The sequence below is a fragment of the Cervus canadensis genome, chromosome 29 (assembly GCF_019320065.1).
Source record: "Cervus canadensis isolate Bull #8, Minnesota chromosome 29, ASM1932006v1, whole genome shotgun sequence".
Lineage (NCBI taxonomy): Eukaryota > Metazoa > Chordata > Mammalia > Artiodactyla > Cervidae > Cervus > Cervus canadensis.
In genome coordinates this window covers 22148202-22169778 of record NC_057414.1, presented here as the reverse complement: position 1 = coordinate 22169778, position 21577 = coordinate 22148202, and the positions used below count along the sequence as shown (strand labels likewise).

The window sequence follows — 21577 nt, the reverse complement described above, 5'->3', positions numbered from 1 at the left end:
TGTTCATTGGATGATGATTTTATTTTTTTGATTTTGTAGAGGAAGCTCATTATCATGTGGGCAGCTGCTCCTCAGTTGTTTAAATGGGGTCTGGGAGATTACTGTAGAAATAAGTAGCAGCTGGATAAAGCTGTCAGAGAGTTGTAGAGCACAGAGGAGGGTGCATGGGCTTCACAGCCAAGCCAGATAGATTCTCATCCCAACTTTTCTCTTTTCTGGCTGTCTTGATTGGCTCCTTTATGGTCTCTGAACCTCAACATTCTCACCTGAAAAATGGGTAAAACCACTTTACTCAGAGGTTATATAAAATTCATTACTCAGAGTAGACATGCAAAAATGTTACCCTCTTTCTTCTTCCTCTGCAAAAAGAGCCAAGATAGAAAGCTGGGAGGGGCCCAGATAATGTTTTCAAGTGTTGTCAGGAACAGATCTCTGATTCTGTTACCTGTTGTCTAAAATGTACCCCTTATTGCCTCCATCTGTGTACCAGCAGCAAATGCCATGAGCACTCCCAACGATGGGTATGTACCTTTGGGTTCTGCTTTGAACCTCTTTATTGGTAACTGTGTTCTTTGCTCCTACAGGATTTATGAACGTGTGATAGACCCTCCTGAGACCAACCTTCCCCCTGGAAGCAATTTATGGCTTGGTCAGCGCAACCAAAATCATGGTTTATTCAAAGTAAGCACTACCTTCTACTTTTTGCAACATGCTATTCTATGTGCTTAATGTGAATATTTTCACTTAATTGTCACAGCAGTTCTATGATATGGGTGTTTTGAGATTAGACAAAGACCTCAATGACTTGCCCAAGGTCACACACTTCACTCTTCTGTCAGCTGTGCATGATCCAGAATGTAAATAATCCTCAAACTGTTTCTTATTGCTCTACTTCTGGGAGATTTAAGGTAATCTTCAAGTTCCTTTTCATTCTCAGAATCTTTATTAATTCAGTTTTGGGGTAGATGTCTAGATAAATAATAAGAAATGACTGAACTTGCATCAATTTTGGTTTTCCTGTCTATAAAGAGGGTAATACAGTAACTGCATTATTGTGCTTCCTAGAAGCATCAGGACTCAATGATAAAGTGAAGTGAAAAAGTTAAAAAACATCATGAAATTTTAAGATAGTCTTGTACTTCAATAGAATGGCAGAATTTTGCTTCTGGCCATATGGTAGACTAGATATTTGTGAAATCCTTTTGCTTCAAAATGCCTATAAATGTTGGATAAAATAGAACAAAAATCTTTTAAGATTTGTCATTGCACTTACAAGAAGGGAGCTCCTTAGAGGCTAAATATATGAAGGGAAGTGAAAACCAAAGGGATGTCTGCCAATACCAAAGAATTAAATATTTAAGTTTATTCCTTTTTTCTTTTAATCTACTTATCTATTCCAACTTTATTGAGATGTCAATGACATACAACGTTATGTATAAGGTGTACATCAGTTTGACATGTGTAATATATTGCAAAATGATTTCCACCATAATGTTGTCTTAACACTTCCATCACATTACATAATTACGATTTCTTTTTTCATGGTGAGAACATTTAAGATTACTCTCAACAGCTTTCAAGTTTATAGTACAGTATTATTTGCTGTGATCACTATGATGTGATTAGATCCCCAGAACTTATTCATATTATAAGTGGAAGGTATCCTTTGACCAACATCTGCCCATTCCCCCCACTTCCCCTAAACCCTGGCAACTATCATTCTACTCTCTGTGTCTATGAATCAGGTTTTTAGAGTCCACATATAAGTGATATCATGCATTATTTGTATTTCTCTATCTGACCTGTTTCACTTTTTGTAATGCCCTCAAGGTCCATTCATGTTGTTGCAAATGGCAGGATATTTTTTCTCATGATTGAATAATATTCTACTCTGTATGTGTACACATACACATACATACCATATCTTCTTAGAATTATTTTGTTGGGGGTATAAATGTATGTTTTCCTTGGAGGAATGTCTATTCAGTTCCTCTGCCCATTTTAAAGTCAGACTTTCTCTTGCTATTGCATTGTATGAGTTCTTTGCATATTTCAGATATTAACCACTTATCAGCTTTGTGATTTGCAAATATTAGTTACCCATATATTCAAGGATTGACTTTTGGGTTCCTAATTCTGTTTCATTGGATTATGTGTCTATTTTTGACTAGTATCATACCATTTGATTACTATAGCTTTGTAGTACAAGTTGAAATCAGAAAGTATGGCACCTCCAACTTTGTTCTTCTTTCTCAGAATTACCTTGGCTATTTGGGGTCTTACAACACCTATTTGGCTTTGACAAATTTGGGGATTTTTTTTCAGTATCTGTGAAAATTGTCTTTTGGATTTACATAGGGATTGCATTGAATCTACAGATGACTTTGGGTAGTGAGGGATTTTAACAGTAGTAATTATTCTGATCCATGAATATGGGATATGTTTCCATTCATGTGTGTCTTTTTCAGGTTTTTAATCAGTCTTGTAGTTTTCAGTGTACAGATCTTTCATATCCTTAAATTTATTCCTAAGTGTTTTATTAGTTTTGATGCTATTGTTAATGAGGTTGTTTTTTTTGGGGGGCGTATTTTATTGTCAGTGTATAGAAATGCAGCTGATTTTTATATTTTGGTTATGTACCCTACAAAATTACAGACTTTCATTGATTTGTTCTAAAAGTTTTTTGGTGGAGTTTGGGAGTTTTCTGTGTATAAGATCATATCTATAAGCAGTTACATTTTACTTCTTCATTTCCAATTTGGAAACTATTTTTTTCCCATTTTTTCTTGCCTGATTGCTCTATATAGGGCTTCAAGTACTATGTTGAATAGGAATGGTGAGAATGGACACCCTGTATTTATTCCTGATCTTTGAATAAGAGTGTTCAATCATTGATTGTTGAGTGTGATGTTGACTATGGCCTTTATTATGTTGGACTATGTTCTTTCTTTGCCCAATTTGGGTGTTTCTATCATGAAAGGATACTGCATTTTGTCAGATGCTTTTTCTACATCTATTGATAGGATCATATGATTTTTATCTCTCATTCTGTTAATGTGGTATATTGCAATTATTGATTTGCATGACTTGAAGCATCCTTGCATCCCAGGGATCAATCTCACTTGATCTTGGTGCATGTTCTTTTAATGTACTCTTAAATTTGATTTGCTAATATTTTAAGAGTTGTAGCATCTATGTTTTTTTTTTTCCAATTTAGTCTTTTTTAAAATTAATTATTTAATTGGAGGCTAATTACTTTACAGTATTGTAGTAGTTTTTGCCATACATTGACATGAATCAGCCATGGGTGTACATATGTCCCCCATCCTGAACCCCCCTCCCACCTCCCTCCCCATCACATCCCTCAGGGAAATCTCAGTGCACTGGCCCTGAGCGCCCTGTCTCATACATCGAACCTGGACTGGTGATCTATTTCAATATATGATAATATACATGTTTCAATGCTATTCTCTCAAATCATTCCACCCTCGCCTTCTTCCACAGAGTCCAAAATCTGTTCTTTACATCTGTGTCTCTTTTGCTGTCTCGCATATAGGGTCATCGTTACCATCTTTCTAAATTCCATATATATGTGTTAATATACTGTATTGCTGTTTTTCTTTCTGACTTACTTCACTCTGTATAATAGGCTCCAGTTTCATCCACCTCATCAGAACTTATTCAAATGCATTCTTTTTAATAGCTGAGTAATAGTCCATTGTGTATATATACCACAGCTTTCTTATCCATTCCCCTGCCTACAGACATCTAGGTTGCTTCCATGTCCTAGTTATTGTAAACAGTGCTGCAATGGACATTGGGGTACATGTGTCTCTTTCAATTCTGGTTTCCTCGGTATGTATGCCCAGCAGTAGGATTGCTGGGTCATATGGCAGTACTATTTCCAGTTTTTTAAGGAATCTCCACACTGTTCTCCATAGTGGCTGGGCTAATTTGCATTCCCACCAACAGTTTAAGAGGGATCCCTTTTCTCCACACCCTCTCCAGCATTTATTGCTTGTAGACTTTTTTGATAGCAGCCATTCTGACTGGCGTGAGATGGTACCTCATTGTGGTTTTGATTTGCATTTCTCTGATAATGAGTGATGTTGGGCACCTTTTCATGTGTTTGTTAGCCATCTGTATGTCGTCTTTGGAGAAATGTCTGTTTAGTTCTTTGGCCCATTTTTTTTCATTGGGTCATTTAGTTTTCTGGAATTGAGCTGCAGGAGTTGCTTGTATATTTTGAGATTAATTCTTTGTCAGTTGTTTCATTTGTTATTATTTTCTCCCATTCTGAAGGCTGTCTTTTCACTTTGCTTATAGTTTCCTTCGTTGTGAAAAAGCTTTTAAATTTAATTAGGTCCCTTTTGTTTATTTTTGCTTTTATTTCCAATATTCTGGGAGGTGGGTCATAGAAGATCTTGCTGTGATTTATGATGGAGAGTGTTTTGCCTATGTTCTCCTCCAGGAGTTTTATAATTTCTGGTCTTAGGTTTAGATCGTTAGTCCATTCTGAGTCTATTTTGTGTATGGTGTTAGAAAGTGTTCTAGTTTCGTTCTTTTACAAATGGTTGACCAGTTTTCCCAGCACCACTTGTTAAAGAGATTGTCTTTTCTCCATTGTATATTCTTGCCTCCTTTGTCAAAGATAAGGTGTCCATAGGTGTGTGTATTTATCTCTGGACTTTCTCTTTTGTTTCATTGATCTATATTTCTGTCTTTGTGCCAGTACCATACTGTCTTGATGACTGTGGCTTTGTAGTATAGTGTGAAGTCAGGCAGGTTGATTCCTTCAGTTCTATTCTTCTTTCTCAAGACTGCTTTGGCTATTTGAGTTTTTTTGTATTTCCATACAAATTGTGAAATTATTTGTTCTAGTTTTGTGAAAAATATCGTTGGTAGCTTGATAGGGATTGTGTTAAATCTGTAGATTGCTTTGGGTAGTAAACTAATTTTCACTATATTGACTCTTCTGATCCATGAACATAGTATATTTCTCCATTTATTTGTGTTATCTTTGCTTTCTTTCATCAGTGTTTTATAGTTTTCTATATATAGGTCTTTTGTTTCTTTAGTTAGATTTATTCCTAAGTATTTTATTCTTTTTGTCACAATAGTGAATGGAATTGTTTCCTTGATTTTTCTGTTTTCTCATTGTTAGTGTATAGGAATGCAAGGGATTTCTGTGTGTTAAATTTTACATCCTGCAACTTTCCTATATTCATTGATTAACTCTAGTAATTTTCTGGTGGTGTCTTTAGGGTTTTCTATGTAGAGGATCATGTCATCTTCAAACAGTGAGAGTTTTACTTCTTTTCCAATCTGGATTCCTTCTATTTCTTATTCTTTTCTGATTGCTGGGTCTAAAACTTCCAAAACTATGTTGAAGAGTAGTGGTGAGAGTGGGCACCCTTGTCTCATTCATGACTTTAGGGGAAATGATTTCAATTTTTCACCTAATTTTTCAATTAGGGTGAGGCCACCATCACCCTAATTCCAAAACCAGACAAAGATGCCACAAAAAAAGAAAACTACAGGCCAATATCACTGATGAACATAGATGCAAAAATCCTTAACAAAATTCTAGCAAACAGAATCCAACAACATATTTAAAAAATCATACATCATGACCAAGTGGGCTTTATCCCAAGAATGCAAGGATTCTTTAATATCCGCAAATCAATCAATGTAATACACCACATTAACAAATTGAAAGATAAAAATCATATGATTATCTCAATAGATGCAGAGAAAGCCTTTGACAAAATTCAACACTCATTTATGATTAAAACTCTCCAAAAAGCAGGAATAGAAGGAACATACCTCAACATAATAAAAGCTATATATTACAAACCCACAGCAAGCATTACCCTCAATGGTGAAAAATTGAAAGCATTTCCCCTGAAATCAGGAACAAGACAAGGATGCCCACTCTCACCACTACTATTCAACATAGTTTTGGAAGTTTTGGCCACAGCAATCAGAGCAAAAAAAGAAGTAAAAGGAATCCAGATAGGAAAAGAAGAAGTGAAGCTCTCGCTGTTTGCAGATGACATGATCCTCTATATAGAAAACCCTAAAGACTCTACCAGAAAATTACTAGAGCTAATCAATGATTTTTCTCTTATTTCTTGAGGTAAACTTGTATTACTATGAACCTTCCTCTCAGCACTGCTTTTACTGAATTCCATAGATTTTGGGTTGTTGTGTTTTCATTTTCATTCATTTCTATGCATATTTTGATTTCTTTTTTGATTTCTTCTGTGATTTGTTGGTTATTCAGAAGCATGTGGTTTAGCTTCCATATGTTTGTATTTTTAATAGTTTTTTTCCCTGTAGTTGACACCTAATCTTACCGCATTGTGGTCAGAAAAGAGGCTTGAAATGATTTCAATTTTTTTTGAATTTACCAAGTCTAGATTTATGGGGATGTGATCTATCCTGGAGAATGTTCTGTGTGCACTTGAAAAAAGGTGAAATTCATTTTTGGGGGTGAAGGGTCCTATAGATATCAATTAGGTCTAACTGGTCCATTGTACCATATAAAGTTTGTGTTTCGTTGCTAATTTTCTGTTTAGTTGATCTGTCCATAGGTGTGAGTGGGGTATTAAAGTCTCCCACTATTATTGTGTTACTGTTAATTTCCCCTTTCATACTTGTTAGCATTTGCCTTACATATTGCGGTGCTCTTGTGTTGGGTGCATATATATTTATAATTGTTATATCTTCTTCTTGGATTGATCCTTTGATCAGTATGTAGTGTTCTTCTTTGTCTCTTTTCATGACCTTTATTTCAAAGTCTGTTTTATCTGATATGAGTATTGCAACTCCTGCTTTCTTTTGGTCTCCGTTTTGCATGAAATATTTTTTTCCAGCCCTTCACTTTCAGTCTGTATGTGTCCCTTGTTTCGAGATGGGTCTCTTGTAGACAACATATATAAGGGTCTTGCTTTTGTATCCATTCAGCCAGTCTTTGTCTCTTGATTGGGGCATTCAACCCATTTACACTTAAGGTAATTATTGATGAGTGTGGTCCCGTTGACATTTGCTTTGTTGTTTTGGGTTTGCGTTCACACAGCCTTTCTGTGTTTCCTGTCTAGAGAAGATCCTTTAGCATTTGTTGAAGAGCTGGTTTGGTGGTGCTGAATTCTCTCAGCTTTTGCTCGTCTGTAAAGCTTTTGAATTCTCCTTCATAACTGAATGAGATCCTTGCTGGGTACAGTAATCTGGGTTGTAGGTTATTCTCTTTCATTACTTGAAGTATGTCCTGCCATTCCCTTCTGGCCTGGAGGGTTTCTATTGAAAGATCAGCTGTTATCCTTATGGGAATCCCCTTGTGTGTTATATGTTGTTTCTCCCCTGCTGCTTTTAATATTTGTTCTTTGTGTTTGATCTTTGTTACTTTGATTAATATGTATCTTGGGGTACTTCACCTTGGGTTTATCCTGTTTGGGACTCTTGGGGTGTCTTGGACTTAGGTGGATATTTCCTTCCCCATTTTAGGGAAGTTTTCAACTATTATCTCCTCAAGTATTTTCTCATGGCCTTTCTATTTGTCTTCTTCTTCTGGAACTCCTATGATTCAAATGTTGGGGCGTTTAACATTGTCCCAGAGGTCTCTGAGGTTGTCCTCATTTCTTTTAATTCTTTTTTCTTTTTCCACTCTGCTTAATTTATTTCCACCATTCTATCTTCCACCTCACTTATCCTCTATTCTGCCTGCCTCAGTTATTCTACTGTTGGTTCCCTTCAGAGTGCTTTTGATCTCAGTTATTGCATTATTCACTATTGACTGACTCTTTTTTAATTCTTCAGGTCCTTGTTAAACATTTCTTGTATCTTCTCAATCCTTTTCTCTAATCTCTTTATCTGTAACCCCATTTTGTTTTCAATTTTTGGACCATCTTTACTATCGTTATTCTGAATTCTTTTTCAGGTAGACTCCCTATCTCCTCCTTTTTTGTTTGGTTTGGTGGGCATTTATCATGTTCCTTTACCTACTGAGTATTTCTCTAGATTCCTCTGTTTGGGGTGGCCTTTCTGTATGCTGGAAGTTTGTGGTTCCTCTTATTGTGGAGGTTGCTCCCTGTGGATGCAGTTGGACTAGTGGCTTGTCAAAGTTTCCTGGTTAGGGAAGCTTGCGTTGGTGTTCTGGTGGATGGAGCTGGATCTCTTCTCTCTGGGGTGCAATGAAGTGTCCATTAGTGAGTTTTGAGGTGTCTATGGGTTTGGTGTGACTTTGGGCAGCCTGTATTTTAGTGCTCAGGGCTATGTTCCTGTGTTGCTGGAGAAATAGCATGGTATGTCTTGCTCTGGAACTCATTGGCTCTTGGGTGGAGCTTGGTTTCAATGTAGATATGGAGGCTTTTGGATGAACTCTTGTCAATTGATGTTCCCCGGAGTCAGGAGTTGTCAAGTTTGGATTTAAGCCTCCTGCCTCTGACTTTCAGTCTTATTCTTACAGTAGCCTCAAGACTTCATCCGTAGAGCACTGATGATAAATCATCTAGGTTAATGGTGAAAAGATTCTCCACAGTGAGGGACACCCTGAGAGGTTCACAGAGTTACATGGAGAAGAGAAGAGGGAGGAGGGAGATAGAGGTGACCAGGAGGAGAAGAGGTGAAATCAAAAGGGGAGAGACCAATCTAGCCAGTAAGCAGTTCCCTAAATGTTATCCACAGCCTGGAACACCCAGAGGGATTCACAGAGGTAAGTAGAGAAGAGAAGGAGAAGAGGGAGGAGATAAAGGTGACTGGGGAAGAAAAGGGAGAGTCAAAAGGGGAGAGAGCAATCAAGCCAGTAATCACACCCGTAAGTAAAAATGGGCACTGAAGATTAGATTCTTAAAGGTACAAAATTGATAACAAATATCAAAAAACAAAGATTAAAAACCTAGAGTAGAGGTTAGACTCTCAAAGATACAATATTAAAAATACAAAACAAAATCAATCACAAAAATTACAAAAAATATGTATGTGAAATTTGCTTTAAAAATAGGGTCCTTTTTTGCAAGATTATAAAAATAGGTTATAAAAATGAAAATTAAAGGAGTAATAAAGCACTTAAAAATAAAAAAAATAAAAAATGATAATAGTAAAAATATATCTAGGAATTTCTCTGGAGCTGTTGAGGGCAGTGTGGGGTCAGTTCAGTTTCAGATAGTTCCTTGTTCCAGCTTATCCTTCTTCTCACCAATGCTTAGTCAATGTTAACTACAGGGTTTTAATCTGCTGCACCTGTCACTTCCAGAGTGGCTCCCTCTTCTTTGTTTATTTTGGCTCCCTCTGTTTGCAAGTCTCTTCAGTGTCTAATTTCTGCCCTGACACAAGGGGGTGGAGGTGGTCACTTATTTAGGCTCACTCGTTCAGTTGTGCTGCGGGGAGGGAGGAACACTGCAATCAAATATCCCTGGCGTGTGTGGGGAGTGCATGCAGTGTATGGACCACACAGGGTTTGTTTGCCCCAGCTCTCAGCGTGTGTGCTTTCCTGGTCTACACTGCTCAGGCTCCAGGTTGCTCTGAAGGGGAACTGTCCAAAGCAGGCCCTGGCTGGCATGCACTTCCCAGGCCTAAGCTGCTCAGGTTCAGGTTCCTGGGTACTCCACAAAGGCACAGACTGGTTGGGCCTGCGTTTTGTGCCCTTCCCAGGTCCAGCAGCTCAGGAGACCAGGTGCTTGATGAGCGCACTGTCCCAGGTGTGCAGTGCATCCTATCACCTCCCCGGTCCCAGCTGCTTGGTTTCCTGGGTGCGCCGCAAGAGCACCGTCTCAGGTGTGCCATGTGTCTCCTCTGGGGGGCTGATCTCAGGCTGCGACCCTCCTGGCAGATGTCACCGTCCAGGATCCCAGAAGACTTGGTTAGCAACTGGGAGCCTGCTCACAGTTTGGTGGAGGATGCCATCTCTGGGGCCGAGATTGCGTCTCACCTTCTGACTCTGGATGTTGCCCGCAGGGGGATGGGCTGGTCTGCGGCTGGCTAGCTCTCCTTTGGTATTCGCTCAATCCTTTGTTCCATGAGCCAGACAGTTTCTGCCTTAGGTTAGAACTTTTCGCGGGAAAGTTCTCTCTCTCTCTGTTTTCCTTTTTTTCTCTCTCAGGCTGTCGCACAGTTTGGGTTGCTATCTCACAGCTCCTTCAGATTGTCCTCAGGGCATTCAGGCCTGATCCTTACCCTAAGCATGCAACCCACACCTCCCCCGCTCGCTGGTGGCAGATGCGAGTGTCTGGAGTATTTCTCTGCTGGGAGTTTTGGTTAAGGCATGTATTCTGTGGGTTTTGTTTTTTGTTTTTTTCCCTCCCGGTTATGTTGCCCTCTGAGATTCCAAAACCCCCCACAGACCCATTGGTGAGAGGGTTTCCTGGTGTTTGGAAACTTCTCCACCTTCAGACTCCCTCCCCAGGATGGGTCTCTGTCCCTAACTCTTTGGTCTCTCTTTTTGTCTTTTATATTTTGTCCTACCTCCTTTTGAAGAGAATGGCTGCCTTTCTGGGTGCCTGGTGTCCTCTGCTACCATTCAGGAGTTGTTTTTTGGGAGCTGCTCAACATTCAACTGATCTTTGGGTGATTTTGTGGGGGAGAAAGTGGTCTCCCTGTCCTATTCCTCTGCCATCTTAGGACCGCCCCCTCAGCATCTAGGTTTATCAAGGATATTGGTGTATAGTTTTCTTTTTCTGTAGTGTTCTTTTCTAGCTTTGGTATCAGGGTAATACTAACTTTGAAAAATAAGTTTAAGCATGTTTCTGCCTCTACCTTTTCTTGAAAATTTGAGAAGGACTGGCATTAACTCTTCTTTAAATGTTTGGTAGACCAGTGAAACCATTTGATCTTGGGCTTTTTTTCCTTTTCCTTTTTTGAAAATTTTGGTATAATTTATATAAAATAAATTTCCTTTTAAATTTATGGTTCTCTGAGTTTTAGGAATTTTATACAGTCATGTATACCATCATAATTAAGATAAAGGGTTGTTGATAACCTCCAGAAATTCCATTGTACTGCACTTTGTTCAATTCTTCTCCTTATCCTAAATCTCTAGGAATCAATGATTTCTTGTCTTCTCCTAGAATTTTGCCTGTCCCAGAATTTGTTATAAATGGAATCATTTATATGTGTATGTATGTATGTTGAGATTCACCCATGCTATTGTGTGTATCAAGATTCATTCTTTTCTATCGCTGACTTGCATTCCAATTCTATTGTATGCATGACTATAATTTATCAGTTCTTGAGAATTTAGGTTGTTTTGAGTATTTATGAATAAAGCTACTAAAACAGTTGCATACAGGCTATTTATGGAAAAAAAAGAGTAGAGAGTTTTCATTTTCATTTGGGTAAATATGTTGGAGTGGGATTGCTGGCCTGTATCTTAAGGGTAGGGCTTCCCTGGTGGCTCAGTGGTAAAGAATCTGCCTGCCAATGCAAGATGTAGGTTTGATGCCTGGGTTGGGAGAAGGAAATGGTAACCCGCTCCAGTATTCTTGCCTGGGAAATCCATGGACAGAGGAGCCTGGTGGGTTACAGTCCATGGGGCTGAGAAGAGTTAGACACGACTTAGGTACTAAACAGCAGCAATGTTAAATGTATGTTTAACATCATCAGAAAATGCCAATTTACTTTTCAAAGTGGCTATATTATTTTAAACTCTCATTACCAATATATATATAAGAGTTCCATTTGGAGTCTTGAATTTCAACATTCTGTGTGGGATATGGAGAATGGCTTGGATTCCATGCAAGATTGAAAATTAGGACAGAAACTTGTAAAATAAAGCCATGATACTGAAGACTACCCCTTCAGTGAAAGGATAGGCAGAAGTAGTCTACTAACTGTTGTTTCTTGATTTGCATACAGATCTCTCAGGAGACAGGTAAGTGATCTGGTATACCCATCTCTTTAAGGATTTTCCACAGTTTGTTGCAATCCACACAGCATTTGACTGTGTCTAGTGTGTATATGAAGCAGAGGTAGATATTTTTTTTGAATTGTCTTGCTTTTTCTATGATACAGCAAATGTTGGCAATTTGGTCTCTGGTTCATCTGCGTTTTTAAAATCCAGATTGTACATCTGGAAGTCCTCAGTTTATGCACTGTTGAAGCCTAGCTTGAAGGATTTTGAGCATTACCTTGCTATAGCAAGTGAAATGAGTGTGATTGTATGGTAGTTTGAACATTCTTTGGCATTGCCATTCTTTGGGATTGGTATGAAAACTGACCTTTTCCAGTCCTGTGGCCATTGCTGAGTTTTCCAAATTTGCTGTCATATTCAATATAGCATTTTAAACAGCATCATTCTTTAGGATTTAAAATAGGCCAGCTGGAGTTCCATCACCTCCACTAGCTTTGTTCATAGTAATGACTTCCTTGATGGCTCAGTGGGTAAAGAATCTGCCCATGGTGCAGGAGACACAGAAGACATAGGTTCAGTCCCTGGGTCAGAAATATCCCCTGGAGAAGGAAATGGTAACCCAGTCCACTGTCTCTTGCCTGAAAAATCCCATGGACATAGGAGCCTGGCCGGCTACAGCCCAAAGGGTCACAAAGAGTTGGACTTGACTGAGCAACTAAGCATGCACAATGCTTCCTAGACCCACTTGAATTTGCATTCCAGGATGTCTGCCCCTAGGTGAGTGACCACACCATCATGGTTATCCAGGTGATTAAGAACTTTCTTGTATATTTTTTAGTATATTCTTGCCATTGCTTCTTAGTCTTTTCTGCTTTGGTTATGTCCTTGCAGTTTCTGTCCTTTATTGTGCCCATCTTTGCTTGAAATGCTCTTTTGGTATCTCCAGTTTTCTTGACAAGATCTCTAGTCTTTGTCATTCTGTTGTTTTCCTCTCTCTGTGTGTGATTCATCATACTTCTAATAGTACCCATAACTCCTTTCTCCCATTATCTTTTGGCGTTTTCAAATATTTATGGAAGTATATATACACATATACACACTAGACACTTCCTCTTTGGACAAAAAGCTATGACAAATCTAGACAACGTATTAAAAAGCAGAGGCATTACTTTGCCAACAAAGGTCTGTCTTAGTCAAAGTTGTGGTTTTTCCAATAGTTATGTATGAATGTGAGCATTGGACCATCAAGAAGGTTGAGCGCTAAAGAATTGTTGCTTTTGAATTGTTCTGGAGAAGACTCATGAGAATCCCCTGTACTGCAAGTAGATCAAACCAGTCAATCCTAAAGGAAGTCAACCCTGAATATTCACTGGAAGAACTGATGCTGAAGCTCCAATCCTTTAGCCACCTGTTGAGAATAGATTACTCACTGGAAAAGACCCTGATGATGGGAAAGACAGAGGGCAGGAGGAGAAGGGACTATAGAAGATGAGATGTTAGATGGCATCATGGACTCAATGGACATGAGTTTGAGAAAGCTCCAGGAGATGGTGAAGGACAAGGAAGCCTGATGTTTTGTATTCCATGGGGTCACCAAGAGTCAGAGAAAGCTTAGCAACTGAACCTCAACAAAAGTATGATAGGTAAGGGTATTGCAAAGTTGATAAGACATCAACTCTTATTTTAGAAAACACAGTACAATCAAAGTGTAAGCTCTTGCTGTGTAAAAAGTCACTCAGAAAACCTAGAAGCTTAAACAAGTCATTTTATTCAGTTCATAATTCTTTGGGTTGATGGGATGATCTTTCTGGTTTAGTCAGGGTATGCTGGTAATCTGCTGAGCTCTCTGATATGTCTGTGATCAATTGATTGGTCAATAGATGTCTTCTTCACAGCTCTGGTGGTAGGCTGACTGTTGACTGGTGTACTACTGCTATTCTCCCCCAGGTGGAGTCTACTCCAGCTTATTCACATGGAAATTTAAAAATTTCAAATAGAATAGAGGAAGCCTTAGAATTCTAGTGCATTTTAAGGCTCTGCTTGATCACATTTGCTAATAATTTATTGCCCAAAGAAAGTCATCTGACCAAATCTAGTAGCAAGGGGTAAATAAATAGACTTCATCTCTTGAACTATTCTGCAATATAACATTGCAGGGATATGGATACAAGGAATGGAAGAATTTTGGATCATTTTGATAATCTGTTACACAACTGAGGATAGATAGAAAGCCAAATCTAGATGTATTGGCAGAATAGCAGAACACCCAAGGGCACAGAGAAGATCTTAATAATAGCTGGAGAAAAAAAGGTAACCTTTTCGGAAAAGAATAACTCAGGCTAGACATCTGGAAGTTTGAGCAAGAGGAAAATGGGAGAAGGTATAAAAACCAATGTGAATAACAAATGCACACAAAAAACACTATGAAAATAAAACCAATAGTAATTAATTATTAACAGTTTTGTGCCAATGAAATAGAAAACTAGAGAAAAATGAATAATTCCTTAATAATACATTATCAAAATGGATTTAAGAAATGAAAAACCCAGATAGTCTTGGAATCATTAACATATCATAAAAATTTATGTTTTAAAATTTATATATTGTATCAGTTAGCTTTTGATGCATAAAAAATGGAAGCTTAGCAGCTTGAAACAGCAACCATTCATGCAGGTAAAAATTTTGTACATTGGCAATTTGGGCTGGGCTTTGCTGACTGGTTCTTACATTCTCAGTGGGTTCACTTGTGGCATCTTTGGTCAGCTGCTAGGTTTTCTAGGGGCTGACTGTTCTAGAATGTTTAGTTTGGTTTATCTCTGCTACATGTTATAGTATAGCCCAGTTTTTTTTAACATGATTGCTGATAAGGGTTTCTAGAGCTGGAGCAAAACTTTAAACGGCCTTTTGAAGCCTGCACTTGAAACTTGCACATTATTTTTATGCCTTTTACTGGCCAAAGCAAGTTGCAAGGCCAGATTTAAGAGTATGGGAAATAGACTCTGCCTTTTGATGAGATATGCTACAAATTCTCATTACACAGAGCGTGGTACCAGCAAAGAGCAAAGGACTGTGACCATTTGTGCAGTCTACAGTGTGTTTCCACCGAATAAGCACTGGGTTCAGACAGTAATACAAGGGAGCTGTATTACACCCAAGGAAACATCTCTTGTTTTATATAAACTCTTCCAGAGGAGAAAAGAAATGAAAACACTACCCATCTCATTTTATGAGGATAGAGTTACTTCAGTTTGTAAACTAGACAAGAACTGCACAAGAAATTGTACAAGCTAATTTACTTTTGAACACAGATTAATATGTTTAAACAGAATATTAGCAAACTGAGTGTGTGTGTGTGTGTGTGAAAGAGAGAGAGAGGGAGAGTACCTGTTGGTTATTTCAATCAATAATGTAAATTTGTTTTCATCATCAGAATATTTGTTCATCTCTGTGGTTATCTCAAGAGGCAGAAAAAAACACTACATAAAATTCAATACTGATTCATGACAAAATAATTCTTAACAGAATCAGAATAGAAGAAAACATTAAGCTGATAAAAAAGTACATGAAGAAAACATACATAGAAACATCACATTTATGGTTTAAATATTAAGAAGATTTCCTGCTGAAGTCAGAAATCATGTAGGATTCTCTGTTACCACGTTTCTTTTCAACACTTTGCTGTAGGTCCTTAGCAGCAAAGTAAGTTAAAACCTTTAGGATTATGAAAAAGAAAAATATACTTATTCACAAAGTATGTAATAGTCTACAAAAATTGGATTCATGAGTTATTAGAATTGCCAAGAGAGTTCAGAAGGACTGAACACTTCTGTTGGTTTTTTTTGGATACTCTTTTTGTATGAACAAAAGATTTCACTTTATTTGAGTAAATACAAAATCAAAAAACAAAGTCAGCTGCATTACTGAACGAAATTTGCAGCAGGAACAACAACAAAAATGCAATTAGATATAATATTTTGTTTATAATAACAATGTATAGGTACTTAAGAACAAACAAAATCAAATATATGCATTATAGTTATGAAGCAAATTACAAAATTCTATTAAAAACTATATTAAAGAACATCTAAATTGGAAGAGATATACCATGTTCCTGGAGAAGAAGGTTTTAAATAGTAAATGCAGTTCTTCCCAAATTGATCTGTAGATTCAGTTAACTTGTAATAAATTTCCAACAGGATTTTTTTTTTGATGGATTTTAAAGCTGATTTTAAAATATATGTAGAAGATTGAAGAAAGAAGAAAAATGAAAGTATTATTTTCTCAGTTGTGTCCAACTCTGTGATCCCATGGACTGTAACATACCAGGCTCCTCTGTCCATGGAATTCTCAAGATGAGGATACTGGAGTGGGTAGCCATTCCCTTCTCCAGGGAATCTCCCTGACTCAGAGATCAAACTGGGTCTCCTACATTGCAGGCGGTAAAGATTCTTTACTGTCTGAGCCACCAGGGAAGCCCTATGGAGGATTAAAGAACAAGAATAATGAAGACAGTTCTGAAGAAGAAAAAGGAAGAGGGACTTGCGATTTTAGATATAAAGGCTTATAATAAACTCATAGGAATCTTATAGTGCAAGAATTGGCATATGAGTCAATAGAACAGATGGAGAAGTCAGAAAGATACTGTTCCATTATATATGGCAACTTGGAAACTTGAAATGGCATTATCAGATACATGATTAGAGGATGTATTCATTGATAAATGTTTAGGAAACTCAGTTAACTAAATATTTCATATATATAAAAATTGATTTTTGTGTATAGTGACAGGAAAAGTTTTAAATATTTATTTGCATACCATATCCAAAAAACAATGAACATTTAGAATTAACTTAAATACCTAAACATTAAAACTTTAAAAGTTTTTTGAAGACAAATAGAAGCAAATCTTCATGTTCTTGAAGTAGAGAACAATTTGTTAAGATAAAAAAATACAGAACCATTAAAGGAAATATTGATAAGTTTAATATATAGAATAAAAAGATCTGTTCATGAAAGATAATCTTGGCAACAATGATCAGTTAGCAAAGAAATATTGAATAATATTCATTAAAGAAATGCTACAAATCAAGACTCTCATAACTCAATAAGAAATCTAGCAAAATATATATAAAAGGCAGTTCCCCAAAGTGGAAGCAAATGGATGTATTAAAAAGAATTCCATTTCAATAGTTATCTTGGAGATAACTATTAGGAGATACCATTAGGAGATACTATTTCTTAGCTAGGATTCCCAGGTGACAGAGTGGTACAGAATCTGCCTGTCAATGTAGGAGATGTGGTTTAGATCCCTAGTTCTGAAGATCCCCTGGAGTAGGAAATGGCAACTCATTCCGATATTCTTGCCTGGAAAATCCCATGGAGAGAGGAGCCTGGCGTGCTACAGTTTATGAGGTCGCAAAGAGTGGGCAGTGACTGAGCACACACCCACATTTCTTAGCCATCATTCTAACAAAAAGGCAAAAAAAAAAAAAAAAACCAACAATGTGACGTGTGAAAGAGATAGTTGTCATGTGTTCACTGTAGTGGAAATTTGAACTGATAGAACAACTAAGGAGAGCAATTAGGGAGATTTTTTTTATAAAATGAAGATGTGCATAACTTATGACACAGGAACCCAACTTCTAGGTATAAACACTGAACAAACTCTTCTTTCCATGTTTCTCTATTAAAGAAACTCATGTACCCAAGGAGATATGTACAAGCGTTATCACAGGAGCATTTTTTTTTAAATTTCAAAAACTTAAAGACAAACCAAGCTGCCCATCATTAGACTATTTAAATTGTGGTAAGCATTAAAATCTTAGAAATTGAATAAAAATTGATGAATTGCAAACATAATGTTGAATGAAAAAGCACAGTGTGGAAGAAAATTATGGTATTAAATCATTTATATGTTTAAAATGCAAAACAATCCTATATATTGCTTATTTATACATTCATGGTTGGATGGCATCACTGACTCAATGGGCATGAGTTTGAGTAAGCTCCAGGGGTTGGCGATGGACAGTGAAGACCTGGTGTGCTGCAGTCCATGGGGTTGCAAAGAGTTAGACACGACTGAGCAACTGAACAGAACTGATGTGTGAAAAGATAGACATGGGAATGATAAGCTTAAATTCAGGCTAGTTTAACTTCTAAGAGGAAGAAATGGGATTTTATTAGGAATGGGTATCCAGAAGGCTTCGACTATAGTGATAATATTTTATTTAAGGTGGGTGGTAAATTCACAGGTATTTGCTGTAGACTGGTTTCAACCCTTTTGTGCATGATAAATATTCAAAACAGAAATGTGACATAATTTTTACAGTGATAACTTACACATGTGTAAAAGTAAGTGCATATATCTATATACATACATGTGATTTTTTTTCATGTTCTATGATTTTTCCATGTGTCCAAGAATCAACAGAAATTTGCCAAAGTGTCTCTGCTCCAAACTAGCTCTCATTTAATGCTATTTCTTGTTAAGTAGCTAGATAACTGGTGGTGAACCTACACTTTTCTTAGGGCCTTTGGGTCTGTAACAAAGAGCAGCAGCTATTTCCCAGCACTGAAAAGGGTCAGAATCATGTGAGGGAGACTTTAATATTCAAATTCCTGTGTTGAGAATCTGAAGTATAGGGTTTAGGAATCTATTTACTTATTTCTTTAAATTAAATAATTTATTTTGTTTTAATTGGAGGTTAATTACTTTACCATATTGTGGTGGTTTTTGCCATACATTGACATGACTCAGCCATGGGTGCACATGTGTCCTCCTATCGTGAACCCCTCTCCCACCTCCCTACCCACCCTAACCCTCTGGGTTGTCCCAGAGCATCAGCTTTGGGTGCACTGCTTCATGCATCGAACTTGCACTGGTCGTCTGTTTTACATATGGTTATATACATGTTTCAATGCTATTCTCTCAAATCATCCCACCCTCACCTTCTCCCACATAGTTCAAAGGTCTATTCTTTACATCTGTGTCTTTTTTGCTGTCTTGCATATAAGGTTGGTTGTTACTGTCTTTCTAAATTCCATATATATGTGTTAATATACTGTATTGGTGTTTCTCTTTTTTAGTTCACTCTGTATAATAGGCTCCAGTTTCACCCACCTCATATAACTGACTCAAATACATTTTTTTTTAATAGATGAGTAATATTCCATTATGTATATGTAGCACAACTTCTGTATTCATTTGTCTGCTGATAGACATCTAGGTTGCTTCCATGTCCTAGCTATTGTAAATAGTGCCACAATGAACATTGGAGTATGTGTATCTTTTTCAATTCTGGTTTTCTCAGTGTGTATGCCCAGCAGTGGAATTGCAGGGTCATATGGCAGTTATATTTCTAGTTTTTTAAGGAACCTCACACGGTTCTCCATTGTGGCTGTACTAGTTTGAATTCCTACCAACAGTGTAAGACTGTACCTTTTTCTCCACACCCTCTGCAGCATTTATTGTTTGTAGACTTTTTTGATAGCAGCCTTTCTGACTAGCATGAGATGGTAACTCATTGTGGTTTTGATTTGCATTTCTCTGATAATGAGTGATGTTGGGCACCTTTTCATGTGTTTGTTAGCCATCTGTATGTCTTCTTTGGAGAAATGTCTGTTTAGATATTTGGCCCACTTTTTGATTTGGTTATTTATTTTTCTGGTATTGAGCTGCATGAGCTGCTTGTATATTTTTGAGATTAATTCTTTGTCTGTTTCTTCATTTGCTATCATTTTCTCCCATTCTGAAGGCTGTCTTTTCACTTTGCTTATAGTTTCCTTCATTGTGAAAAAGCTTATAAGTTTAATTCAGTCCCATTTGTTTATTTGTGTTTTTGCTTCCATCACTCTGGGAGTTGGGTCATAGAGGATCTTGCTGTGATTTATGTCAGAGAGTGTTCTGCCTTTGTTTTCCTCTAAGAGTTTTATAGTTTCTGGTCTTACATTTAGATCTTTAGTCCATTTTGAGTTTATTTTGTGTATGGTGTTAGAAAGTGTTCTAGTTTCATTCTTTTACAAGTGGTTGACCAGTTTTCCCAACACCACTTGTTAAAGGGATTGTCTTTTCTCCATTGTATATTCTTGCCTTCTTTGTCAAAGGTAAGGTGTCCATAGGTGCATGGATTTATCTCTGGACTTTCTATTTTGTTCCATTGATCTACATTTCTGTCTTTGTGCCAGTAGCATACCGTCTTGATGACTATAGCTTTGTAGTACAGTGTGAAGTCAGGCAGGTTGATTCCCCCAGTTCCATTCTTCTTTCTCAAGATTTCTTTGAATATTCAAGGTTTGTTGTGTTTTCATACAAATTGTGAAATTATTTGTTCTAGTTTTGTGAGAAGTATCATTGGTAGTTTGATAGGGATTGCATTGAATCTATAGATTGCTTTGGATAGTATACTCATTTTCACTATTTTGATTCTTCCAGTCCACAAACATGGTATATTTCTCCATTTATGTGTGTCCTCTTTGCTTTCCTTCATCAGTGTGTTTATAGTTTTCTATATATAGGTCTTTTATTTCTTTAGGTAATTTTTTTTCCTAAGTATTTTATTCTTTTCATTGCAGTGGCTAATGGGGTTGTTTCCTTATTTTCTCTTTCTGGTTTTTCATTGTTAGTGTATAGGAATGCAAGGGATTTCTGTGTATCAATTTTATATCCTGCAACTTTACTATATTCATTGATTAGTTCTAATAATTTTATGTTTGTATCTTTAGGGTTGTCTATGTATAAGATCATGTCATCTGCAAACAGTGAGAGTTTTGCTGCTTCTTTTCCAACCTGGATTCCTTTTATTTCTTTTTTGTTTCTGATTGCTGTGACTAGGACTTCCGAAACTATGTTGAATAGTAGTGGTGAGAGTGGGCACACTTTTCTCATTCCTGATTTTAGAGGAAATGCTTTCAATTTTTTGCCATTGAGAATAACATTTGATGTGTGTTTGTTGTATATGGCTTTTATCATGTTGAGGTATGTTCTTTCTATGCCTGCTTTCTGGAGAGTTTTTATCACAGATGGGTGCTGAGTTTTGTCAATGGCTTTCTCTGCATCTATTGAGATAATAATATGGTTTTTATCTTTCAATTTGTTAATATGGTGTATCACATTACTTGATTTGCGAATATCAAAGAATGCTTATATCCCTGGGATAAAGCCCACTTGGTCATGATATATGACCTTTTTAATACGTTGTTGGATTCTGTTTGCTAGAATTTTATGGAGGATTTTTTTCATCTATGTTCTTTAGTGCTATTTGCCTGTAGTGTTCTTTTTTTGTGTGGCATCTTTGTCTGGTTTTGGTATTAGGGTGATAGTGGCCCCATAGAATGAATTTGGGAGTTTACCTTCCTCTGCAATTTTCTGGAAGAATTTGAGTAGGATAGGTGTTAGCTCTTCTCTAAATTTTTGGTAGAATTCACCTGTGAAGCCATCTGGTCCTGGACTTTTTTTGGTGGGGGGGGGGGGTTTGACTATAGTTTTGATTTCTGTACTTGTACTGGGTCTGTTAAGATTTTCTATTTCTCCCTGGTTCAGTTTTGGAAGATTATACTTTTCTAAGAATTTGTCCATTTCTTCCAAGTTGTTTATTTTATTAGCATATAATTGCTCATAGTAGCCTTCTATGATCTTTTTTATTTGTGTGTTGTCTGTTGTTATTTCTCCTTTTTCCTTTCTAGTTTTATTGATTTGATTATTCTCCCCTTTTTTCTTGATGAGTTTGGCTAATG

The 21577-nt window shown here is 37.0% G+C and overlaps 1 protein-coding gene across 2 annotated transcripts in view; it reads left to right on the top strand.

The window, feature by feature from the left end:
* NELL1 (neural EGFL like 1) overlaps positions 1 to 21577 on the top strand; it is a 1014750-nt gene that overhangs the window by 207951 nt on the left and 785222 nt on the right. For both annotated transcript variants that reach the window (XM_043452361.1, XM_043452360.1), the window contains exon 5: positions 585 to 681. In XM_043452361.1, the coding sequence (XP_043308296.1) occupies positions 585 to 681 (97 nt within the window). The remainder of the gene's footprint in view (positions 1 to 584; positions 682 to 21577) is intronic.